The following is a 20,086-nucleotide window of genomic DNA, read 5'->3' as shown; positions in this document are numbered from 1 at the left end:
CTGCTGTAACATCTAACAGCCCTCCACACTATCCACAAAACCCCTAATCACTGTGTCATCAGCAAATTTACTAACCCATCCCTCCACTTCCTCATCCAGGTCATTTATAAAAATCATGAAGAGTAGGGTCCCAGAATAGATCCCCGAGGCACACCACTGGTGACCGACCTCCATGCAGAATATGACCTGTCTACATCCACTCTTTGCCTTCTGTGGGCAAGCCAGTTCTGGATCCACAAAGCAAGATCTCCTTGGATCCCATGCCTCCTTATTTTCTCAATAAGCCATGCATGGGGTACCTTATCAAATGTCTTGCTAAAATCCATATACACTACATCTACTGCTCTACCTTCATCAATGTGTTTCATAATCTCCTTAAAAAATTCAATCAGGCTTGTAAGGCAATACCTGCCTTTGACAAAACCATGCTGGCTATTTCTAATCATATTATACCTCTCTGAATGTCCATAAATCCTGCCTCTCAGGATCTTCTCCATCAACTTACCAACCACTGAAGTAAGATTCACTGGTCTATAATTTCCTGTGCTATCTCTACTCCCTTTCTTCAGTAAGGGAACAACATCTGCCTCCCGTCCCCATTGATGATCGAAAGATCATCGCCAGAGGCTCAGCAATTTCCTCCCTGGCCTCTCACAGTAGCCTGGGGTACATCTCGTCCGGTCCCGGTGACTTATCCAACTTGATGCTTTCCAAAAGCTCCAGCACATCCTCTTTCTTAATATCTATATGCTCAAGCTTTTCAATCCACTGCAAGTCATCCTTACAATCGCCAAGATCCTTTTCCATAGTGAATGCTGAAGCAAAGTATTCATTAAGTACCTCAGCTATCTCCTCTGGTTCCATATATACTTTCCTACTGTCACACTTGATTGGTCCAATTCTCTCACATCTTATCCTCTTGCTCTTCACATACTTGTAGAATGCCTTGGGGTTTTCCTTAATCCTACTCTCCAAGGCCTTCTCATGGCCCCTTCTGGCTCTCCTAACTTCATTCTTAAGCTCCTTCCTGCTAGCCTTCTAATCGTCTAGATCTCTATCATTACCTAGTTTTTTTGAACCTTTCATAAGCTTTTCTTTTCTTCTTGACTAGATTTTCAACAGCCTTTGTATACCACGGTTCCTGTACCCTACCATCCTTTCCCTGTCTCATTGGAACATCCCTATACAGAACACCATGCAAAATAGACAATAGACAATAGACTATAGGTGAAGGAGTAGGCCATTCGGCCCTTTGAGCCAGCACCACCATTCGCTGTGATCATGGCTGATCATCCACAATCAGTACCCTGTTCCTGCCTTCTCCTCATATCCCTTCACTCCGCTACCTTTAAGAGCTCTATCTAACTCTTTCTTGAAAGCATCCAGAGAATTGGCCTCCACTGCCTTCTGAGGCAGAGCATTCCACAGATCCACAACCCTCTGCGTGAAAAATTTTTTCCTCAACTCCGTTCTAAATTGTCTACCCCTTATTCTTAAACTGTGGCCTCTGGTTCTGGACTCCCCAACATCGGGAACATGTTTCCTGCCTCTAGCGTGTCCAATCCCTTAGTAATCTTATATGTTTCAATCAGATCCCCTCTCATCCTTCTAAATTCCAGTGTATACAAGCCCAGTCGCTCCAATCTTTCAACATATGACTTTTCCGCCATCCCTGAAATTAACCCAGTGAACCTACGCTGCACTCCCTCCATAGCAAGAATGTCCTTCCTCAAATTTGGAGACCAAAACTGCACACAATACTCCAGGTGTGGACTCATCAGGGCCCTGTACAACTGCAGAAGGACCTCTTTGCTCCTATACTCAACTCCCCTTGTTATGAAGGCCAACATGCCATTAGCCTTCTTCACTGCCTGCTGTACCTGCATGCTTACTTTCAGTGACTGATGAACAAGGACACCCAGATCTCGTTGTACTTCCCCTTTTCCTAACTTGACACCATTCAAATAGTAATCGGCCTTCCTGTTCTTGCCGCCAAAGTGGATAACCTCACATTTATCCACATTAAACTGCATCTGCCATGTATCTGCCCACTCACCCAACCTGTCCAAGTCACCCTGCATTCTCGTAACATCCTTCTCACATTTCACACTGTCACCCAGCTTTGTGTCATCTGCAAATTTGCTAATGTTTCTTTTAATCTCTTCATCTAAATCATTAATGTATATTGTAAATAGCTGTGGTCCCAGCACCGAGCCTTGCGGTACCCCACTAGTCGCTGCCTGCCATTCTGAAAAGGACCCATTATCTCTACTCTTTGTTTCCTGTCTGCCAACCATTTTTCTATCCATGTCAGTACCCTACCCCCAATACCATGTGCTCTAATTTTGCCCACTAACCTCCTATGTGGGACCTTATCAAAGGCTTTCTGAAAGTCCAGGTACACTACATCTACTGGCTTTCCCATGTCCATTTTCATAGTTACATCCTCAAAAAATTCCAGAGGATTAGTCAAGCATGATTTCCCCTTTGTAAATCCATGCTGACTCGGACCTATCCTGCTACTGCTATCCAAATATGCCGCTATTTCATCTTTTATAATCCCCTGAACATTTGCCATATTTCTGTCATACATTTCCCTGAGAACATCTGTTCCCAATTTATGCTTCCAAGTTCCTGGCTGATAGCTTCATATTTCCCCATACTCCAATTAAACGCTTTCCTAACTTGTCTGTTCCTATCCCTCTCTAATGCTATGGTAAAGGAGATAGAATTGTGATCAGGATCTCCAAAATGCTCTCCCACTGAGAGACCTGACACCTGACCAGGTTCATTTCCCAATACCAGATCAAGTTACAGCCTCCCCTCTTGTCAGCTTATTTACATATTGTGTCAAGAAACCTTCCTGAACACACCTAACAAACTGCACCCCATCTAAACCCCTTTTTCTAGGGAGATGCCAATCAATATTTGGGAAATTAAAATCTCTCATCACGGCAACCCTGTTATTATTACACCTTTCCAGAATATTTGTCTCCCTATCTGCTCCTTGATGTCTCTGTTACTATTGGGTGGTCTATAAAAGCTCCAAGAACTGATCCACGCTCTAAGCTCATCCGCTTTGTTCATGATGCTTCCTGCATCAAAATAGACACATCTCAAACCATCGGTCTGAGCACATCCCTTCTCTATCACCTGCCTATTCTCCCTCTCGCACTGTCTCTATGCTTTCTCCATTTGTGAGTCAACAGCATCTTCCTCCATTTCTTTAGTTTGGTTCCCACCCCCTAGCAATTCTCCCCAATAACTTTAGCAAAACTCCCTGCCAGGAGATTGGTCCCTCGGGATTCAAGTGCAACCCATCCTTATTGTACAGGTCACTCCTGTAAAAGAGTCCCAATGTTCCAGAAGTCTGAATCCCAACCCCCACTCAATCGCTCAGCCACGCATTTATCCTCCACCTCATTCTATTCCTATACTCACTGTCGCATGGCAGAGGCAGTAATCCCGAGATTACTATCTTTGAGGTCCTGCTTCTCAACTTCCTTCCTAACTTCCTGTAGTTTGCTTTCAGGACCTCCTCCCTTTTCCTACCTGTGTCATTGGTACCAATACGTACCATGACCTCTGGCTGTTCACTTCAGAATATTGTGGACGTGATCAGAAACATCCCGGACCCTGGCACCTGGGAGGCAAACTACCATCCGCATTTCTTTCCTACGTCCACAGAATCACCTGTCTAACCCCCTAACTATAGAGTCCCCTATCACTACTGCCTTCTTCCCTTCTCTACCCTTCTGAGCTACAGGGCCAGACTCCGTGCCAGAGGCACTGTTGCTTCCCCCAGGTAGGTTGCTCCCCCCCAACAGTACTCAAACAGGAGTACTTATTGTTAAGGGGGACAGCCACAGGGGTACTTTCTAGTATCAGCCTTTTGCCCTTCCCTCTCCTGACCATGACCCATTTATCTGTCTTCCAAGGTCCCGGTGTGACTACTTGCCTATAACTCCTCTCTACCTCCTCCTCAATCTCCCTGACCAGACAAAGGTCATCTGTTTGTTTAAAGTATTGCAAGGAATAGGGATTGGAAATTATTTTCTTTGATGAGGGCCTTCAGGAGAGAAATCAGTACATTTTCCCACAAATTGGTTGAAACCTAGTTCTCCCTCTAGGATAGCCAGTGATTGCCCAGAAGCAACTGGAACTCCCCAAGTGTCTGTCAGGTAAAAGTATCGAGGAAGTTAAAAATAGAGGTGCAGGTCGATAGCTGCAGGGTAGAGCTGCCTGGAGTGTTGGAGTGCTGTAATCCAGGAGTCACTAGAGAGCATTAACAGGCACGTACTCACCCCGGTACACATGACTCTGAGGCATCGTCTGAAACCCTCAGTGTGTTTCTTTGTGCTTCCCTTTCATTGACTCCGTGTATGAAGTCATGCTGGAAAATGCAACACTGATTGTTGGACAATCTTGACCTGAATTTTAATTTGGCAATCTTCATACATGAGAATACCTATTCATGGTTTCACATACTGCTGATTACAATGGAGAAACACCATGCATTATTTTCCCAGACATGACAGCTTGAAACTTGGGAGCTGTGTATAGTGCAGTCAAATCATCTGCTATCATTTAAATCATTGTTAGTGTGGAGATAAGTGAGTTCATTTTGTAGAGATTCTGCTGCTGAATCAACAAGGAAACTGTTGGTTTTGTGAGGTGTTTTCCATGGAATTGTTGGTCTGATACCGTATGCCTTTCTCAACAGTAATGATGGTTCCACAGGCCAGTATGCCTCAGGTGCAGCCAATGCAGCAGGCGTCCCAGTACTCAAGGCCTCAGATTTCTCAGCCGTCAAATCGATTCAGCTCCTCCTCCTCCTCCCAACTTTCAACTCAGCAGGAAAGTTTCATCAACCAGCAGGCTCTGCTATTGGTGAGTGCACAAGCACGCTAACCGACAGTTATAATATGTTGGATTGTTGGCCACACAAACCACCCACTTAGATAATAAATTTACTTTGAAGTATGTATATGTCACCCTGAGATTTGTCTTCTTGCAGGCATGCTGAGTAAATCAAAGAAACACAATAGAATCAATGAACAACAACAACACAACAGGCGGACAAACAACCAGTGTGCAAAAGACAACAAACTGTGCAAATACAAAATAATAAATAAATAAATAAATAAATAAGCAATAAATATCGAGAACATGAGAGGAGGAGTCCTTGAAAGTGAGTCCACAGGTTGTGGGAATAGTTTAGTGATGGGGCAGGTGAAGTTGAGTGAGGTTATCCCCTCTGGTTCAACAGCCTGATGGTTTACAGGTAATAACTATTCCTGAACCTGGTAGTTCTGTACCTAATTCCTGAAGGCATCAGTGAGAAGAGAGCATGGCTTGGGTGGTAGGGGTCTTTGGTGATGAATGCTGCTTTCCTGCAACAGCACTCTGTGTAGGTGTGCTCAGTGGTGGGGAGGGCTTTACCCGCGATGGACTGGGCCGTATCCGCTACTCTTTGTGGGATTTTCTGTCCAAGGGCATTGGTGTTTCCATAGCAGCCTGTGATGCAGCCAGTCAATATACTTTCCATTATGCATATATAGAAGTTTGATAAAGTTTTAGACTTCATGCCAGATCTTGGCAAACTCCTAAGGAAGCAGAGGTGCTGTTGTGCTTTCTTCATAATTGCACTTACAAGCTGGGCCCAGGGAAAGATCCTCTGAAATGGTAATACTGAGGACCCTCTCTGCCTCTAATCCCGGGGTGAAGACTGGCTCGTGGACCTCAGCTCCTTGGGCTTGCTGAGATTGAGCGAGCACCACAGCCAGATCTTCAGTCTCCCTCCAAGATGCTGACTCACCACCAGCCTACAACAGTGGTTTTGTCAGTGAACTTAAATATGCCATTGGAGCTGTGCTTAGCCTCACAGTCACAAGTATAACGCGAGTAGAGCAGGGGGCTAAACACACAGCTGTGCTGATGGAGATTGAGGAGGAGATGTTGAACTGGCTGGGGTCTGCAAGTGAGAAAATCGAGGATCCAATTGCACAAGGAGGTATTGAGGCCAAGGTCTTGAAGCTTGTTAATTAGTTTTGAGAGGATGATGGTATTGAATGCCAAGTTGTAGTCGATAAAGACCATCCTGATGTGTACATCTTTGCAGTCCAGATGTTCCAGTGTTGCGTGAAGAGCCAATGAGATGGCATCTGCTGTGGACCTGTTGTGATGGTGGGCAAATTGGAGTGGATCCAAGTCATTTCTCAGGCAGGAGTTGATATGTTTTCTGACCAACCTCTCAAAGCATCTCATCACAGTGATACTGGATGATGATCATTGAGGCCAGTTACCACATTCTTCTTAGGTGCCAGTATAACTGAAGCCTGCTTGAAGCAGGTGGGTACCACAAACAGCTGAAGCGAGAGGGTGCCGATACCAGTGATCACTCCAGCCCGTTGATTAGCATAGGTCGTTAGGACTTGTCCAGGTACCCTGTCCGGACCGGATGCTTTTGTAGGTTGACCCTTCTGAAGGATGCTGTCACATTAGCTTCAGAGTGTCACATCTGAGAGTCGTTTTTAAAAGAAAAAGAAATGATTTTTTTTTCGGTTGGTATGTTGATTGTATTTTCTTGGTGTGCAATGTTCTTTGGATTGCATACCTTCTATGTCGACTTGTTTGTGCTTGGACTAGCTCTGGTTTTGTACTTTGTGTTGCAGGGCTGTCATCTGGGATCATGGGGATTGTTAAGCTCTGTGTATTGATCACTTTTATTCAGTTTTGGATAATTTGACTAGCGTGGGATTTCAGGTGTTAGCTTTAAGGATTATCTCTTTGTCTGGACACCTGGGTTGCCCGATTGGTCCCAAATCCCTATGTGCTGTAGGGTGTATTTCAGCAGGGGCTTGCCAACCCCTCTTTACTCAGTCATCATTGTGGATCCTTGTCTGATGAAACTCCGAACGAGGTCTTCTGTGTATACAGTTCTTCAGATTCTGTATCGTTTCCCTGAGTTCTTCTTAGTTTTGCTGGTTAATTTTTGTTTTGTTTGAATTGCAGAAATCTTTGTGATTTCTGCACTTTGAGTTCACTAACGACCCAAGCCAGAGAATGAACTCAGCAGGATACAATGTGCAGTCAGATCTGGCAAAGCAGAGTGCCATGGTCAGTCAGCAGGATACAATGTGCAATCAGACCTAGCAAAGCAGAGCTGCAGCTGCAAGAAATGGCCATGTCTTTCTCTGCCATCACAGAACCTGTAAAAGGCCAGGACTCAGGTACACCACCACCTCAAGAGGAGAGTGCCAAGAGCTCCCTGAATCTGCCTCCTCTGATTGGAGTCCCAAAGTCGTACCGTGGGTTTATAACCCAGTGTCTCTGATGTTCAAACTGATGCTGCACAGACGAAGTAAAGTGGTTTACATTACTTCCCTCCACTCCGGTAAAGCTCTGGGATGGGCAACAGCAAGGTGGCAGAGAGGGGATCCCGAATGCTTCTTTATTGACCCACATCAGCGCCCTGTGTTTAATCACCCCATCGGTGGGCAGCAGGCCACTTCCAGACTTTATGACATGAGATGGGTCGAGGAGCATGGCTGGCTATCCAATCGAATTCAGAACTTTGGCTCCAGAGAGTGGGTGGAATAGCGAAGGTCTGGTGGCCATGTTCTGCAAAGAGTTTAACAACCTTAAAGATGATCTGACAGCTTGTGATCCTCTGCCAGACCTTAATGGGCTAGTTGGTTTAGCCCGTTCATCTGGACATCTGTCTGTCAGAACAGCAGCAGGAGCAACACCAGGAGGAGCCCTGCTTCTATCCCACCTATCTTCACCCTCCACCAACTTACCATTTCCTCCTACAGATCCTTTGCCAAACTAGCCACTGGATGCCCTGGAACCCATGCAGTTGGGCAGGACACTCCTTTTGGCTGCTGAACACAACAGATGATTTACAGAGATGTTGTTTCTGCTGTGGGGAACGGAGGCATGGTCTTGCCTTGTACCCCAAGAGGTTGGGAAACTCCAGTGGCCACCCAGTGAGGGAAGATCTGTGACGGGCTCTGGGGCTTTTCCCGTAAGTACTGCCCCAGGGTTACATTAACCCTCTTGTTTGATATGGAATCAAAAGGAGTTTCCCAGCCGGCCATTTGTTGACTTTTTAGATTTAGATAGGGACAAATGGGGGTCCCTATCTCTAAGCTTGATCATCTCCTTACCATCACTGCGCTAAATGGTAGGCTCTTGAACTGGTAAGGTTTGTTACGTTTCCGGATTGATAGGCTTTTGGATTGGGATTCACCATGAAACATTAAAGTTCCACTTGATTCAGTCTACAGAGGTCCCTTATTCTTGGGTATCCATGGTTGCCTCAGCATGGACCCTGCGATTGGCTGGTCTGGGGGAATTATTACCAGTTGGTCCCTAACAAGCCAGAATGTTTGCTATCCCAGAACCATGAGTCTGTTTCCTGAGCGCCCAAAGTCAAGACGAAGATCCCTGAACCTGTGCCCAACCACCTTGAGTGAAAAGTTATTAATAAGATTAAGCAGGTCCCTCCTGAATACTCAGATCTCCTCGCAGTTCTTAGCAAGAAAAAGGCTACCTTGCTGCCAGCCCCTTCGTAATTGTGATTGTGGCATTGAGTTACTCGTGGTTCCTATCCTTCCCGAGGGAGGCTGTTCTCCTTTCCTGGTCCTGAGAAACGGGCTGTGGACGATTACCTCGATGATGTATTGACAGCGGAGTTTATCAGACCCTCAGCTTCCCTGCAGGGACGGGTATTGCCACCAAGAAGGATGGCAGGCTGAGACCCTGTATTGATTATTGAGATCTTAAGAAGACTACTGTTAAAAATCATTAAACATCATGAACTCACCCTTTGATTTACTGCAAGGGGCCAAAGTTTTCACTAAATTGGGTCTCAGGAATACCTACAATTTAATTTGGATTCATCAAGGTAATGAATGGAAGACAGCATTCAATACTCACACCAGGCAGATAACCACTCAAGGGGAGTAATCTAGTTCCCAGAAATGTTCCCCTAGGTTGCCTTTTTGCACCATCCAAACTTAGGTCAGAGCTCAAATGGGGGCACGCATCCAGGATAACAGCCCACTCTGGAATTTCACATACCCTAGAATGCATAAAAAGACATTATTGGTGACTTGGTTTTAATGGAGACATTGTGTCATTTGTCCAAGCCTGTGATATTTGTGCTTCTTCGCTAGATTCCAGTTCTCCTCTGTCCTTTCCCCATCCCCTCCCATCTCTCTCTCGATCTTATCACTGGCTTGACCTCTTAACATTCCTTTGGTCATTGTTGATCGATTTTCCAAGGCTTGTAAGTTTTTCTCCTCACTAGACTGACCTCAGCAATTGAAACTGCAGACCTTTTATTACAGCAGTCGTTCAGGGGCACGTGGATTTTCTTCCAATATTTTCTCCGACCAGGTCCAAGTTTTGGCAAGCATTTTGTAAATTTATTGGAGCTACTTCTAGCCTTTCTTCTGGTTTTCAGCCACACAGGAATGGTCAGACCAAGAGGTCTAACCAAGATTTGGAACACACTCTTCATTGCCTTGTTTCTGGTAACAAATCTTCTTGGAATGACCATTTTAATTGGGCAAAAATAGCTTATTACACTCTTTACCATTCTTCGCTTAACATAACTCTTTCCAAATGTAAATTTGGGTTTAAGCCTCCTGTCTTTCCTGAACGGGAAGTGGAAGTCAGTATTCCATCTGCTAAGCAGTTTATTGAGCACTGTAAACAGGGGTGGCTTAAACCAAGAGGACTTTGGCACTTGTTTTGGTGAGGCAGCAATTCAACGTCAACAGGAGGAGACGTCTGGGTCCTGCTTTTGCCGTGGGTCAGTGGTTTGGCTCTCTACCTAAGATCCCTTCTTAAAATTGAATCCCATAAATTAGCTCCTCATGTCATAGAGGCCCTTCAGAGTTATTTAGAGAATTGATTCTGTAATTTAGAGATTACAGCTTCCCAGGTCTCTCCAAATCTATCCACCTTTCACATCTCTGGGCTGAAACCAATACTCTCTGGTTGATTATTCACTCCTCCTAGAATCCTGGACAGAGCACCTGTTTACACTGTGCATTGATTGCTTGACTCCCGGCACGTTAAGGGACAGTTCCAGTATTTAGACTATTGGGAGTGGTATGGTCCTGATGAAAGGAGTTGGGGGTATTTTGGATCCTGACTTGATGACTGACTTACATTGGCTTCACCCCAGGCACCTCAAGCCGCTAGGAGACAGCTTGGTGGGCGTGGGGTTCTATCACAACAAGGGATCATTTTTAAAAGAAAAAGAAGAGATTTTTTTCAGTTACTACGTGGACTGTATTTTCTCAGTGTCACCTTGTGTATATTCAGAGTTCCTTGGATCCTTCATCTTTTATGTCTAATTGTTTGTCTTTGGACTCAGTTGGGGTTTTCACTTTGAGTTGCAGGTGTCTCATTTGGGATCACGGGGATTAGAAACATGGAAAACCTACAGCACAATACAGGCCCTTCGGCCCACAAAGCTGTGCCGAACATGTCCTTAACTTAGAACTACCTAGGCTTTACCCATACCCTCTATTTTTCTATGCTCCATGTAGCCATCCAGGAGTCTCTGAAAAGACTCCTCTGTAACTCCCTTGTTCATTCGTCCCTCCACACTAATCTCCCTTCGGGCATTTCTCCGTGCAAGCGAGCAAAGTGCTACACCTGCCCATCCACCTCCTCCTTCACGCCTACTCAGGGCCCCAAACAGTGCTTCCAGGTGAGGCATCACTTCACCTGTGAATCTGCCCGGGTCGCTTATTGTGTCCGGTGCTCCTGATGCAGCATTCTGTACATTGGTGAGACCTGTCATAAACTGGGGGACCACTTCGTCAAGCACGTCCACTCCATCTGCCAAAAGTGGAACTTCCCAGTTTGCCCAGTGTTTTAATTCCAATTCCCATTCCCGTTCTGACATGCTGGTCCATGGCCTCCTCTTGTGCTACCTTCAGGGCGGAGGACAAACGTCTTACGTTCTATCTAGGTAGCCTCCAATCTGATGGCATGATTATTAATTTCTCCTTCCAGTCATAAAAAAATTCCCTCTTCCTCCCCTCTTCTATTCCTCACTCTGACCTTTTACCTCTTCTCACCTACCGAACACTCCCCTCCCCAGGTCCCCTCTCCCTTCCCTTTCTCCTATGCTCCAATCTCCTTATCAGATTCCTTCATCTCCAGCCCTTTACCTTTCCCACCCACCTGGCTTCACCTATCACCTCTGGCTATCCTTCTTCCACCCCCCCCCCCATTTTTATTTTGGCATTTTCCCCTTTGCTTTGCAGTCCTGAGGAAGGGTGCTGAGCCGAAACAAGGACTGTTTATTCATTTCCATAGATGCTGCCCGACCCGCTGAGTTCCTCCACATTTTGTGTGAGTTGCTTTGGATTTCCTGCGACTGCAGAATTTCTTGTGTTTCTCATTCCCCCATGCCACTGAAAGTAAAGCCATGGTTTAGTACTGAGCCATTCAAATGTGGAAAGTGTGAGGTGTGGTACTTTGAGAGGACAAACTAGCGTAGAACTTACACAGTGAGTGGTGGGCACTGAGGTGTGCGGTAGAACAAAGGGAACTGGGAATACAGATCCACTGTTCTTTGAAAGTGGTAAGTACATCCTAAAGAGAGCTTTTGGCACATTGGCCTTCATTAATTACAGCACTGAGTATAGGAGTTGGGATATTCTGCTGAAGCTGTATAAGATATTGGTGAGGCTGAATTTAGAATAATCTGTGCAGTTCTAGTCGCCTACCTACAGGAAAGATATCAATAAAGTTGAAAGAGTGCAGAGAAAATTTACAAGGATATTGCTGAGAATTGAGGACATAAGTTATAGGGAAAGAGTGAGTAAGTTAGGACTTTATTCCCTGGAGTGTAGGAGAATGAAGGAAGATGTACAAGTTCTGAGTTCAGGTAGGATGAATATATCCAGGCTTATTCCCCTGAGGTTGGGTGAGACTAGAACTAGAGGTCATAGGTTAAGAGTGAAAGATGAAATACTTAAAAGGAACCTGAAGAGGAACTTCTTTGCTCAGAGAGTGATGTGGGTATGGAACGAGCTGCCAGCGGAACTGGTGGATGCAGGCTCGACTGAAACATTCCAGAGCGGTTTGGATAAATACATGGACGAGCAGGGTATGAAGGGCTATACTCCGGGTACAGGTAGATGGGACTAGGCAGAAAAGCAGGTTGGCATAGAATAGATGGGCTGAAGGGCCAGTTTATGTGCTGTAGTGCGCTGTCACCCTTCAAATGAAACGAGCCAACACATCATTTCCAATTTGTTGAACTCTCTCTTTATCCAAAACACCATCTGATTCGGTCCCACATCCCTTTGTTGGGGAGATTTCTCCTTACTGAAGCACTAAACGGCCGAGTGCTTACTGCAGCCTGAGACTGGTGTAGAGGTTTATTGATGTCTCAGTAGAGGTTGAAAATGGACTTTTCCTGGAGTGAAGTGGAATAACCATGTCATTATGTGCCAGTCCAGAGATTCCAGCAGGACCTTCCCCTTGTGGGTCTGGTGCAGTTTCTGCATCGGGTATAATGACATTATGTAGTGAACTTTGCTCTGTTTGGAGCATTTCCAGGGAATGCAGGCAGTTAATCTGATCAACCATTCTAGTTAGCCCTTCCCCACCCCCTTCAGCTATTACCTCAATCACTGCGCTGTAAACACTTTAAACCACTGTTTATAATGCTGTTTACTTTGTAAATACATGCTGATATCTATGCACAATATTTATTCCTTTCTGGACTTTAACCATATTTTATATAATCCTTTATGCTTTATAACTGTTCAATGGTGTTATGTTTTATTGCCAGTCATGGTAACACGCCACAACAAATTCCTAGCACATTTAAATGTTTATGGCAAATAGAGTTAACCCTTTTCTGAAAATAGTCCTTACACACCTGGAGAAGGATGCTTACGTGAGAGTGCTGTTTTTGGACTACAGTTCAGCATTCAACATCCTAATTCCCTCCAGGCTCGACAAGAAGCTCAGAGACCTCAGCCTTCACCCTGCCTTGTGTAGCTGGATCCTGGACTTCCCGTCAGGGCACCAGCAGGTGTAAGAGTGGGCTCCCTCACCTCTGGCCTTATCTAAAACAATAACGAGGCAGCCTACAGAGAAGGAGTCATCACCCTGACACAGTGGTGTCAAGAAAACAGCCTCTCCTTCAATGTCACAAAAACAAAGGAGCTGGTTGTGGATTACAGGAGGAATGGAGACAGGCTAACCTCCATTGACATCAATGGATCTGTGGATCTGGGGTTGAGAAGGTGAACAGTTTTAAGTTCCTTGGGATACGCATCACCAAGGATCTCACGCGGTCTGTACATACCGGCTGGGCGGTGAAAAAGGCACAACAGAGCCTCTTTCACCTCAGACGGTTCGGGAAGTTTGGTATGGGCCCCCAGATTCTAAGAACTTTCTACAAGGGCATAATTGAGAGCATCCTGACTGGCTGCATCACTGCCTGGTATGGGAACTGTACCTCCCTTAATCGCAGGATTCTGCAGAGAGTGGTGCAGACTGCCCAGCACATCTGTAGAAGTGAACTTTCCACTATTCAGGACAAATACAGAGACAGGTGTGTAAAAAGGGCCCAAAAGACCATTGGAGACCTGAGTCACCCCCAAACACAAACCGTTCCAGCTGCTACCATCCGGGAAGCGGTACAGCAGCATAAAAGCCAGGACCAACAGGTTCCGGGACAGATTCTTCCACCAGGCCATCAGACTGATTAACTCATGCTGAAACAATTGTATTTCTATGTTATATTGACTACCCTGTTGTACATATTATTTATTATAAGTTACTATAAATTGAACATTTAGATGGAGACATTAACGTAAAGGATTTTACTCCTTATGTATGTGAAGAATGTAAGAAATAAAGTCAGTTCAATTCAATGTTCAATTAAGCATGCACATGTCAATTTTTAGTGGAATTTCTAAACTGGATACACTTGCCTGTTACTTCCTAATATCAAGAATGTGTTCTTTTCCCCAGGCCCAGCAGATGACAATGCAGGCCATGTCAATAAGCCAGCAACAACAGAAGGAACGGCAAAAGGAATCACAACAGGAGAGACAACCTGTCTCAAAGCCAACAAAACCCATAACTTCACCTAAGACCAAGTCAAAGTCCGTCCGACCTGATTCACCCAAACAACCAGTGAAGCCCAAAGAGAAGAAGGAACCTGTCATCAGTAAAACTCCTCCCAAAGAGAAGGAGCAGCTTCCCAGTAACGAGGTATTTATTTTTATTATTATAGTGTTTCTTTCCTCCTCTACCTCAGAAAGCAGGATATCAACTTGACAGCTTCAAAAGTAAAACTTCTGGATGCCGGAAATTTGGAAAGGACCCCGGAAAATTGTGGAAATGCTGATTATCTGAAACAGTTAAAATTAATACTAAGTCCAGAAGGCTGTAATGTTTTGAACCAGAAGAAGGGGTGAGGTTCCTTGAGCTTACATTGGGCGGTCACAAAAGCGAGGTCAAAGTGTGTGAAGCAGAGAGTTAAAGTGGTAAGTGACCAGGATACAGGAATGACTTAATGGTGGCTTTCCCATTGTGAAGAGGACTAGACTGTGAACAGTTAATAACTGAGAGAGGAGCAAGTAAGTTGTTTCACCTGGAGAAAGTGCCCGGGGAATCAGAGTGAAGGGAGGAGGAGAAGGGGTATAATTGCTTCACCTGTAGATCTTTAGCTTGGTCCTTTCTGGACTTGGGTTCTTCCTTTCCATGTGTCAGGCGAGTGAGGGTTGGGCAGAGTCTTCCTCTTTGCTTGGGAGAGCCAACTGTTCGACTATTCCTCAATAGGCCATCTTGATTGTGAATCACTGGGGTACCTTACAAGTTAAATGCATTTGTGGGAACCAGCCAGCTGTATTAGGGTGTTTCTATAAGATCTCCTCTCATCCTTCTGAATTCCAGCGAGTACAGTCCCAGGCAACTCAATCTCTCCTCATAGTCTAACCCCTTCATCTCTGTAATCAACCCGGTGAATCTCCTCTGCACTGCCTGCAAAGTCAGTATATCCTTCCTCAAGTAAGGAGACTAGAACTGCACACAATACTCCAGGTACAGCCTCACCAGAACCCTGGACAGCTGCATCATAACCTCCCTGCTCTTAAATTCAATCCCTCTTGCGATGAAGGCCAACATTCCATTTGACTTGTGCAAACCAATGTTATTAGGAAAATGAACCAGACTTGGTCACATGGTCTCATGAACCCACTCAGCAAGGTCATGGCTGATGTGATTAACTGGTCTTGCTTTCACTCTCTTGCTCAAACAAATCTACCCATCTCAGCCCAAGTTATATGCAACGGGCAATGGTTAGTCTCCTTGGCTTTTCAAATCTGCTGAGGAAGGAATTCCTCATCGAATCTATCTTATCCCAAAATGGTCGTCCATGGTTCTAGATTTTCCCAGAAGGATAATGTCCTCAGCATCTTTCCCAGCAGGCTCCCTCACAGCCTTGTATGTTTGGATGTGGTCACCTCTCAATCTTCAAAACATTAATGAACGTATGCCTATTCTGCTCAACCTTTCACCACTCGACAACTGCTGCAATCCAAACATCCATGTAATCAACCTTCTCGGAACTGTCTCCATCCCCTCAGACCTGTACATAGTTCCCCGGAGCAATCTCACCAATGTCCGATGCAAATGTAGAAAGATTCCCCTACCCATGTATCCAGTCCCTTGCAATAAAATAAAATTCCACTTGCTTTTGTTATAGGTTGGTGTATCTGTACTCTTATCTTTAGCATTTCAGGTATGGCACCCTCATCATTAAAACAGATGATCTGGTCATCAGTGCCATTCATAAGGGTTATGACACTCACCTCATCTGCCCACAGTAATCACTTAAAAACGTAGATGACTGCACTAGTGCATATACTTCTATCATGCCAGGATTTTAAGAGCAAGTACATACTCCCCTCCAGACAAGATCTTGCTTTGTGAAAATTTGTTTTCTGTGTTTCCTACATGATTTTAATGACTGAATTTCAAAATCACTTCAGTATCTCAAAGGCTCTTTCAGAGGTAGTGAATGTGCAAATTCTCTCTGAACAAGCCTGACTTTCTCTCTGGAGAATAACGTTCTACTTCACCTGGCTGGCATCAAGTTGCCAGAGGGAGGGTGGTTTGGCTATATCATATTGGGTATTTTCTCTCTCCCCTCTCTTTCTAGGTCCTTCCACCCGATAAGGAAGATGCTGTTGAGGAGATGGACTTGGAACAATTTCAATCTTTTCAGCAGAAACGATCTTTTTTCTTGAAAATCGGTGAGCATCAGCATGTCATGAATGTTTGGGGGACATTCTGCTCTTGGTCTTGGTCTGTTGCCTAGTTAGCTTGTAGCTAATCCATCTCTCAATTCTTTACACCATGATCCAGTAACATTTTATGCTCATACCCAATAAAAATCTTCCAACTGTTTAAAACATTCAGCTGATCCCACTAGGATGGTTGTGTGAAATGCCTCTTGAAAATTTGCTATAATCTCTAATTTAAAGGCCAAATCTCTTACTATCTTCACAGTTAATAGTTTCCATCTAATTAATTCCTCCCAGCATTTTAAATGTCTTAATTTGTGTAATATAAATCCTCTAAACTCAAGACAATACATCCCATTATAATTTTTACCTTCTAACTGAAACCCCTTTTACCGGAGATGTGGTTCGTTAGCCCGTCGCTAGCAGCCACCGGACTTGGCGGTGAGAAAACCACCTTTCTCAGATTCCATACGTCTAGGGTAGATATGACATGGGTTCCCCACCCGCCCCCACACACACACACAAACCCGCGAGTTAGGGGGATGTCCTGCCCTGATTTGTGTGAATACTGTGTAACTTACTGCTCCCATGCAATCGCCCGGCAGCAAGACATTACAGACCATACAGTACATACAATTATAAAGAAAGAATATTTATGAATGTTAGCTTAGCCTAGCAGTTATTAAAGAAAGAAAAAGACATAAAGGCCCATTATGATTAAACAGTCAAACGTGCACACAAGTTGGAGCTCATCTTGAAGTTGTCGGTAACTCACGCATTAGACCCTCTGTCTGTATGAAAGCACACGCCACTTTTTAAATGTTGCTCAAAATCCATCTCGATCAAGCAGCCTCCCCCGCGGGAGTATTGGTCCTTCCTCCCTGGAGCTATTCATCAGCACAAAGCACCTTGTGCAACAGGGATGGCATCCACAGCCACCTTCGCTTCCCTCTTCCAGCTCCCACCACAAAGGACTTGACCCACACCAGTGTCCATCACAAAAACCTCTCTGCCTAGGGTTCTCCAGAACCTTCTCCCAGTTCCACCATGCTGATTGGCTGACATCACATTGCTACGTTGAACAATAAAGCCCCTTATCTTTAGCTCAAACCCAAACAGGCTGAAAGCAGAATGGGCTGCTCTTACAGAACTGCTAAAGTGAAATACCTACAACACAACAGTGGAAATCTTAACCAGAGCATTACATAACCAAGAACCATTTGGAAGAATCTGTAATATTCTTGGAGTGCGGTGTCAAAGGTCATAGTCATAGTCATAGTCATACTTTATTGATCCCGGGGGAAATTGGTTTTCATTACAGTTGCACCATAAATAATAAATAGTAATAAAACCATAAATAGTTAAATAGTAATATGTAAATTATGCCAGTAAATTATGAAATAAGTCCAGGACCAGCCTATTGGCTCAGGGTATCTGACCCTCCAAGGGAGGAGTTGTAAAGTTTGATGGCCACAGGCAGGAATGACTTCCTATGATGCTCTGTGTTGCATCTCGGTGGAATGAGTCTCTGGCTGAATGTACTCCTGTGCCCAAACAGTACATTATGTAGTGGATGGGAGCCATTGTCCAAGATGGCTTGCAACTTAGAGAGCATCCTCTTTTCAGACACCACCGTGAGAGAGTCCAGTTCCATCCCCACAACATCACTGGCGTTACGAATGAGTTTGTTGATTCTGTTGGTGTCTGTTACCCTCAGCCTGCTGCCCCAGCACACAACAGCAAACACCACAGACACCACAGACCAAAGCCTAATACAGCTTCCCTGGAATGATCTGCTCGAAGCAGACATAATATAAAAATGATATAACTTCTTCTCTTTGTACTCCCACCTCTTTGAGATGAAAGTCAAAAAATAGATTAATCTTTTAACTATCATCCCAATAGATTTTAGTAATTTCTTTGCAAATAATTTTAAAGATGTTGTTCATCCTTTTAAGAACCGGTAGCTGAGGGTGCGGCTGTTAAGCTAAATACCAAGGATGCACGGACATGCATTATTGTAACAGAACAGCCCTGTGCTGAAACCATCACCGCAGGGCTTCTCATAGAAGAGTCAAGGAACACTGTTCTTGGAAGCTTGTGATTGAAGAGTGTACTCTTCATGGGACGTAATGAAAATCACAGTGATACCTGCTGCCTCTTACTGCTAATAAAATGAAGTAATGCAGGTTCTGAGCCATGCCTTCTATCTGCAACCTAGAGTATTGATAAATATTGTGAGTGGTTCACATTCTTGGGCAGTCAGATTTGAAGAGGTGCAGAAAACAGGTTAGACAGCATCTATGGAAGCAAAGGGATGGTCAACACTGTTGGATCTCTGCTTATTTTCTGATCCTTAGGGTTCTTCCCAAATAATGGCCAACAGTCTTAATTCCAAGATTTCAGACAACAAACAAACATAAATACGAAGCAAACTAAATAAAGAGCTGAGAAACTAAGAGGGGAATTAACGCTAAGACAAAAGAGTAAAGAAGAAGCCAATCTGAGGAAAGACATCCTTGCCATAGAGGGAGTACAAAGAAGGTTCACCAGATTGATTCCTGGGATGGCAGGACTTTCATATGATGAAAGACTGGATCAACTAGGCTTATCTGGTTTCTTGACCAGGACCCACTCCTGGTCAAGAAACCAGATAAGCCAATGAACTAGGCATTAGCAGAAGTTAGAGAAGTCCACGTTCATGCCTCCAACCTGATGACATGAACATCGACTTCTCTAACTTCCGCTAATGCCCCACCTCCCCCTCGTACCCCATCTGTTATTTATTTTTATACACACATTCTTTCTCTCACTCTCCTTTTTCTCCCTCTGTCCCTCTGACTATACCCCTTGCCCATCCTCTGGGTTCCCCCCCCCTTGTCTTTCTTCCCGGACCTCCTGTCCCATGATCCTCTCGTATCTCCTTTGCCAATCACCTGTCCAGCTCTTGGCTCCATCCCTCCCCCTCCTGTCTTCTCCTATCATTTTGGATCTCCCCCTCCCCCTCCAACTTTCAAATCCCTTACTCACTCTTCCTTCAGTTAGTCCTGACGAAGGGTCTCAGCCTGAAACGTCGACTGTACCTCTTCCTAGAGATGCTGCCTGGCCTGCTGCATTCACCAGCAACTTTTATGTGTGTTGCTTGAATTTCCAGCATCTGCAGAATTCCTGTTGTTAACCCATTACTGTCATTGTCTCCTAAGCCACTAGAGGTCTCTGTTGAGTCAGTGTCTCTTTGCAGTTCCTGAGAGTTCCAAAGGTGTCGCTGTTTCTGGGGACTAGTCAGTGTGGCTGCTTTCAACATGATCGACATCACCGTTAACACCACCCACTGGCTTGGTCAAACTGCTCCCTTAATGTCTTCCCGGGGCTACACAGATTTGACCATCATATTAGTTTCAGTCTCTTCACTTTTCAATGTCAAGAATCTCACAAAACTCACAACCCCGTAGTGGCTATAATATCAGGTTACAACCAAACAAACATCCGTCCAAAATCTAAAAACTCTTGTTGGCCTCTTGTCTGGCAACCCCATTGTGATCAGACTCTGATCATTTATTCCGGCCCCACACAGGTTGTACAACCACGACTCCTCTCAGTATTAAATTCTCTTTAAATGATGTACTGAAGATATTTATTTCAGACAATTAAGGAACGGAGGAATGTCTTTTCTCCCAGCTTCCTTTGTTAGTCTGTTTTTTCCTTCATGTAATCCTTCCATGTTTGAATGCCAGATTGTTGGATCTCTGTTTATTTTCAGACCCATAAGGTTCTTCAAGGAG

At 44.7% G+C, this 20,086-nt stretch overlaps 1 protein-coding gene across 2 annotated transcripts in view; it reads left to right on the top strand.

The window, feature by feature from the left end:
• Positions 1-20,086, top strand: part of myo15b (myosin XVB) — a 210,376-nt gene that overhangs the window by 73,542 nt on the left and 116,748 nt on the right. For both annotated transcript variants that reach the window (XM_072242387.1, XM_072242388.1), the window contains 3 exons: positions 4,724-4,890; positions 14,026-14,268; positions 16,220-16,313. In XM_072242387.1, coding sequence (XP_072098488.1) covers positions 4,724-4,890; positions 14,026-14,268; positions 16,220-16,313 — 504 coding nt within the window. The remainder of the gene's footprint in view (positions 1-4,723; positions 4,891-14,025; positions 14,269-16,219; positions 16,314-20,086) is intronic.

Source organism: Mobula birostris, chromosome 24, assembly GCF_030028105.1.
Source record: "Mobula birostris isolate sMobBir1 chromosome 24, sMobBir1.hap1, whole genome shotgun sequence".
Lineage (NCBI taxonomy): Eukaryota > Metazoa > Chordata > Chondrichthyes > Myliobatiformes > Myliobatidae > Mobula > Mobula birostris.
The sequence above is the reverse complement of the archived record's forward strand: the minus strand, read 5'-3'. Positions and strand labels throughout refer to the sequence as shown.